Genomic DNA, 6,000 nt, shown 5'->3' with positions numbered 1-6,000 from the left:
TCTTAAATGATTCATAAGTAATGGGACAAATGGTCTCCATTAGATGCGTCACTTTTGTGTATTTGCCTGGTTTTATTACTTTTGCTACAGTGTGCATAAAATTCCCTTTCTCTGTTAGAGTCACTGGAATGAACAAATTGCATCCCATGGGGGATGTAGTTGGGATCCCAGCGCTCGGGATCCATTTGGAGCTGGGATCCATTTGGAACTTTAGGATGAGACACAATCTCCAGCAACTAAGAGGTGGTGGAATAACCATTGTGTGGGAAGAAAAGGCTGTACATTCTGTAGCAAAGCGTCTACTCCAACCTATAATAGCATGTACATTTCCCATAAACAGCTGAATTATGTTATTGTCTGTGTATCTAATATAGTGCTTCCTAAACTTTTTTGAATCACGGTGCCCTAGAGTATCAAAAAAATTTCACGGCATCCCCTAGGCTAAAAGTTTCTTATTGAGAAACTTAGAAAGAAATATTAAATTGCATAAATTGTGTTTATATGTAATTTTTAGTTTCAATTGTATGGTGAGGGACAAGATTTGCTTCTGTTTGTCCACATATTTTATGATTGGCAGCCACCAGCACTGGTTGTGCCATATTACGTTGACCAGAAATAATTTGACTTGTTGCTGGACCACCAATGCAAGGCACCCCTGCAAGTGTCCCAAGGCACCCCAGGGTGCTGTGGCACACAGTTTGAGAGCCCCTGATCTAATATATATTCACAATGATCCCTGAAAGCTGCATAACTCCATGCATTGTATGATCAAATATTTGCACTCTTCACAGACACAGCCACCTTCTACAAGTCCATGTGTTTACCCTAAAAATCGGGCACATCTGAGCAAAGATAGATGTTTAAGGTCGCAAAAAGGTTTTTGTTTTGTAAGTTTGCAGTCATAAATGAGCCTTTGTATGTTGTACCTGCTTAAGGATAAGTCAACCTGCTTGCTTGTTGCCACTCTCATATTCCCTGCTTCAGATCAAGATCATACGCAATCACTTATACTCTATCTTAGTATAGCGGAATGAACAGAACTCAACTCTTTGACAAAGTAGTCAACATATATATTTAAAAAATGGAGCTTTTAATGGTTGCATATATTTAAGCATAAGCATAATGTGAATACGTTAATATGGGTGTTCACATGGATTATACCAGTTCTTGCACCATATCTGAACAGAAAATTATATACCCCATCTCTCCAAAATGTACTTTGTTTAAACTTCAGCATTGGCTTTAATACAAAATAAAATAGCTGAAGTGAAGGATTAGCTAATGTTTACTTTAACCAGATGAATAGCTAAACCAATTGTGTTTCATAAATCAGCCCAAGAGTGGTGGTGGGAGGAGCAGGTAGAAGGGGGGCAGGTGCTATCCCTTGCTAATTTCTTGGACACCCATAAGCATTAATAGATCCATAGTTCATATCCTCCAATGTACATCTAGCTACATTTTCTAGAAATGTTGTATAATGTTGTGCATCATCAACATATTGTCACCTGCAGGACTTTTAAGTTTTTAATTTTCTAATCACCATACCATATACTTATCTTTACACCATAAAAATGAACCTTTCAATGTACATACACTCACATGCAAAAAGGCAGATATATGATAAAGACTAGCCCCATTTGCCTAAATCTATTGCCTTATCTGCTTTGGAGTGATTGTCCCTAAGATGAATATATAGATTGGACAAAATGAATATAGCTCTTTTTAGATGTTTTTTTTTTCTATTTTGCCCAATTGGGCAAAAGCTGCAACAAGCTACTGAGAGCTAATTTAGTAAATTTCAAGACCTGAAACCCAATTTTTATAAATATAGAGATTTTGTATTGGTAATTATCACCACAGGCAATAAGTCTTTTACATTATCCTCTAAGAATGCATGCTGGACATATCTGCAGTTCCCTACTGAACTCACTGAGTGAGCTTAACAATTTAAAAATGATAAAAGGAAACAGAAGCATCTGGGTTAGAAACAGTGTCGGACTGGGGCATGAAAGGACCACCAGGGAAATGCAGTGATAGGGGCCCATGCTTAGGAGGCTTGGCGCGAGTGCATATACTGGAACCCTTGATAAATGTATATAGTAAATACTGCTAGTGCATGAATGATAATGTACCGGATTAATAACAGCAATGCACTGTACAAAATACACCATAGTCCTGTGCAGTATATAGTAACATATGCCTAATGTATAACTCAAGTGCACAGTCTGGATCCTGATGCCTAGAGGAGGGGATGGGGCCACAAGCAGTGGGGCCCACTGGTGGTTCCCCTGTACCCCTGTGGGCCAGTCCGACCCTGGGTAGAAACATAAGATCATGAGCAATATACAGTAACCAGTCACTGCAGCCTGCAATGTTTAGACTTTTTGCTGCTTGGACGTAAGACTATTACAGGTTGAGTCTCCCTTATCCAAAATGCTTGGGACCAGAGGTATTTTGGATATGGGATTTTTCCGTATTTTGGAATAATTGCATACCATAATGAGATATCATGGTGATGGGACCTAAATCTAAGCACAGAATGCATTTATGTTACATATACACCTTATACACACAGCCTGAAGGTCATTTTAGACAATATTTTTTATAACTTTGTGCATTAAACAAAGTGTGTCTACATTCACACAATTCATTTATGTTTCATATACACCTTATACACACAGCCTGAAGGTAATTTAATACAATATTTTTAATAACTTTGTGTATTAAACAAAGTTTGTGTACATTGAGCCATCAAAAAACAAAGGTTTCACTATCTCACTCTCACTCAAAAAAGTCCGTATTTCGGAATATTCCGTATTTCGGAATATTTGGATATGGGATACTCAACCTGTATATGATAACTGAAACACCAATGAATTGTAAACAAACAATCATGCTCTATGACACATCAGGATAAGCTGTGGCAGTTGCATAGCTGTTAGAGCAGAAGTAGACTATCAATGCACAATGATGCTATTCAATGTTGTTAAATTTGTGCAGCTATACACATGACTTTTTCACTGCAAATAATGTACACAAAATATACACTTTACATTTGCTTCTACATACAGTATAAGATAAGGAACCAGCTTTCCTCATGAGATAGCTTCATGGTTGACCAAAAGGATCTGAAGAATAAAACATGACCCCTATTCTCTGTATCATAGCTATTGTGGTTATCATTCATCTATTCTCAGTGTCACTTCAGCACTGGGTCCATTAGAGACTGTTTCATCCATCTCAGATTTAGATGAGTAATCCTCTGCAGAAATCGGTATGTTGACTGCCTCCTTCTTTTCTTCTGGAATGTTGTTCTCCAATTCGTTCTGTATCTCCAGTTTGTCTTCTTGATGACTAGATGACTTCACCTGACCATTCTGAGCAGGCACAGTGCTGGCTAGGGTGTCATATAAGAATTGATACTGCTCCTAAAAGAGAAAGAAAAAAACACTTGCATATACTGTAGCATTTAACATGACTTCAGGTATGTATATACCACCAGGAATGCAACTATCAGTCAAATACCTTTTAGATTTACTGTACTTATCTAATGCTTGACTACTATCATGCCAATCTAATTTAACCATGACATAACTGTAGAACCGACATTAGTAAAAAATGACATCTATGGATTGTGGTGTGATGGCTCCACAAAGATGGCAATCAGAGAAATCCTTCAAATCATTCCCATTAATGTGATCTACTAACTGCAACGCCAAATGAATCATTTCCATTAATGTTATCTACTAACTGCAGCATCACATAACAATTTTGTAAGAAAAGTATATGGTGCAATCAGATTACATTGTGTAAGCACTGAGGACTATGTTACTGCTATATAAATACATGTTACATGTTAAAAAAAACAATGTTGGAACTTCTATAATCAACTGATTATTTGTTCCCCATTCTTTAAATCACTGTTTGTACTTAATGTACTTACACAAGAAGATATCATCCCTGAGCGTTGTCTACGTAGGTGTTTCACAGTTTGAAAGACATCCATGACTCCTTCAGTATGGGCACTTTCTACAAGATTCCACAGAGCACAGAATGTCCCTGTCAGCTGAGATCCATCACTGGGGAAAGCAGCAAATAAAAATATTACCAATTTACTGTAATCTGTTCTTTTCTACACAGTGTTTTCCAAATCTTAAAATCTGGCAACATCTGTATTATGTGTTTAGATAACTTGATGTGGTTTGCATTACCTCAGACTAACAAATATGAAGATGGACATGTTATTATCTGTGCAAACGTTGTGTAACATGGAACTTCTGAGTTGGTTATCCAGCAATGAAGCACAACGATTTGTGAACTCCTGATGGGAGCATTCATGATGGGGGCTCATAATGCTCAGGATAAACTCAACAATGTGCTTGTTATAATATAAAGGTTTTGTTTTTCAGGGTGAGAATATGTAAAAGCTCTTCAGCATTCTGTCACCTATGACAATGTCTCATCCCAGAAATGAAATGCTAGTTTTGCAGGCAAAGAACACTCTTATACTGAGGACACTGGCAGACAGGGCTGTCATCCAGTGTGAAGGGTGTAAGCACGGACCTGTGTCCCCAGCTAATGGCTGAGCAGTAAATGTGTGTACGGCTATGGAGCAGCATTTGGGTGAGGCTGTGGTGGCAGTGAGTGTGTGTGTGTGAGGAAAGGGGGGAGGGAGCTAAAGCAAATTCTTTACCTTTGATCTGGATCTAGTATTACCTGCAGTGAACAAGAAGAGGGACTGATTTGTCATGTCTGTTTTGTTCATTCATTCCTTTGGGTGGAATGTCCTTTCTCAGCTTCTCAATCATCTCCAGCAACTCTTTGGTCTTATTGGACAAATCATCCTCCCACTGTCCATAATGGAACTGAGAGACCTTTCTTACATCTTTCCTCTAAAAGCATAGAAGAAATGTGGAGTATTATTAATAATGGTTACATGTAACTGTATGTAATATTCAGGTAAATGGGAATGGAAGACTTCTAGATCTGTAACAGGATCAGTATAACAATTGAAGTTAATGCCTGCCAATCATATCACCTCAGCATTAGTGCTTTGTTAATCAGCAAAGTCTTCAAAATATGGGCTATTTTAGTAAGTAATGCAATAGAAAAGTAGATTAATGTATCTTACCTTGCTACATCTGATCGCAAAACAACGCTCAGTATAGCTGCCACATGATTTCTCATTGGTAAGCTCTACCTCAAGATCATCATATGTTTGGCTTTTCTCTTTCCAATATAGAGCACAGGAAACTTCCTGTAGAAACACAAATATAGTCCCTAGAGTCATACATTAGTGCCTCATTACAATTACATTGTGGCAAGAAACACTACTGCTACTGTACACATTCAAAGCTTTTAATGCACAAGATTGTCAACATGTGTATTTTATCATCATTATTATTATTATTATTATTATTATCATAATTTGTCATGTGCCATGGTAATGCACAGACAGTGGCGTAACTACAGTCCCCACAGCCACTGCGGAGGCTTGGAGGCGCAGGGCCGCCACTGATTGCTGCAGCTGTGTGTGAGACTGAATCCGGGAAGGAGCCGGAGGGCACAGCGCGCATCTCTCCTGTGTCCCTCCTGGCGGCGGCAGTGGCGTATCTGTCAAATTAAGTGACGGTTCATGAGCCAATCAGAGCTCGCGGACCGGCAGCCAATCAGGAGCCGCAGCTGCCGGTCTGAGATCTCTGATTGGCTCATGAACTGGCACTTCATTTGACAGATACGCCATGATACCCCTGGCAACAAGCATAACACTTAGCACATGAAACCCCTGGCAACGAGCATGACACACTGAGCATGAAAACCCCTGGTACCATGCATGGAACCAAGAGCATGAAACCCCTGGCAACGAGCAGGTAATTTAAAAGTAATTACAAGAATTACTTTGTGTAATGGGCATTGCGGTGTGTGGCATAATGTATCACGGACGTTGCGGTGTGTGGCATAATGTATCACGGACAATGCGGTGTGTGTCATAATGTGTCA

At 39.0% G+C, this 6,000-nt stretch overlaps 1 protein-coding gene across 2 annotated transcripts in view; it reads right to left on the bottom strand.

Annotated features, from left to right (window-relative positions):
• Nucleotides 1-1,069: 1,069 nt before the first annotated feature.
• Nucleotides 1,070-6,000, bottom strand: part of PTPRC (protein tyrosine phosphatase receptor type C) — a 494,588-nt gene continuing 489,657 nt past the window's right edge. For both annotated transcript variants that reach the window (XM_063940133.1, XM_063940134.1), the window contains exons 30-33: nucleotides 5,132-5,257; nucleotides 4,717-4,892; nucleotides 3,944-4,079; nucleotides 1,070-3,428 (exon numbers count right to left, since the gene is read on the bottom strand). In XM_063940133.1, the coding sequence (XP_063796203.1) occupies nucleotides 3,180-3,428; nucleotides 3,944-4,079; nucleotides 4,717-4,892; nucleotides 5,132-5,257 (687 nt within the window). In that variant the 3' untranslated portion in view covers nucleotides 1,070-3,179. The remainder of the gene's footprint in view (nucleotides 3,429-3,943; nucleotides 4,080-4,716; nucleotides 4,893-5,131; nucleotides 5,258-6,000) is intronic.

This window comes from Pseudophryne corroboree, chromosome 9, assembly GCF_028390025.1.
Source record: "Pseudophryne corroboree isolate aPseCor3 chromosome 9, aPseCor3.hap2, whole genome shotgun sequence".
Lineage (NCBI taxonomy): Eukaryota > Metazoa > Chordata > Amphibia > Anura > Myobatrachidae > Pseudophryne > Pseudophryne corroboree.
The sequence above is the reverse complement of the archived record's forward strand: the minus strand, read 5'-3'. Positions and strand labels throughout refer to the sequence as shown.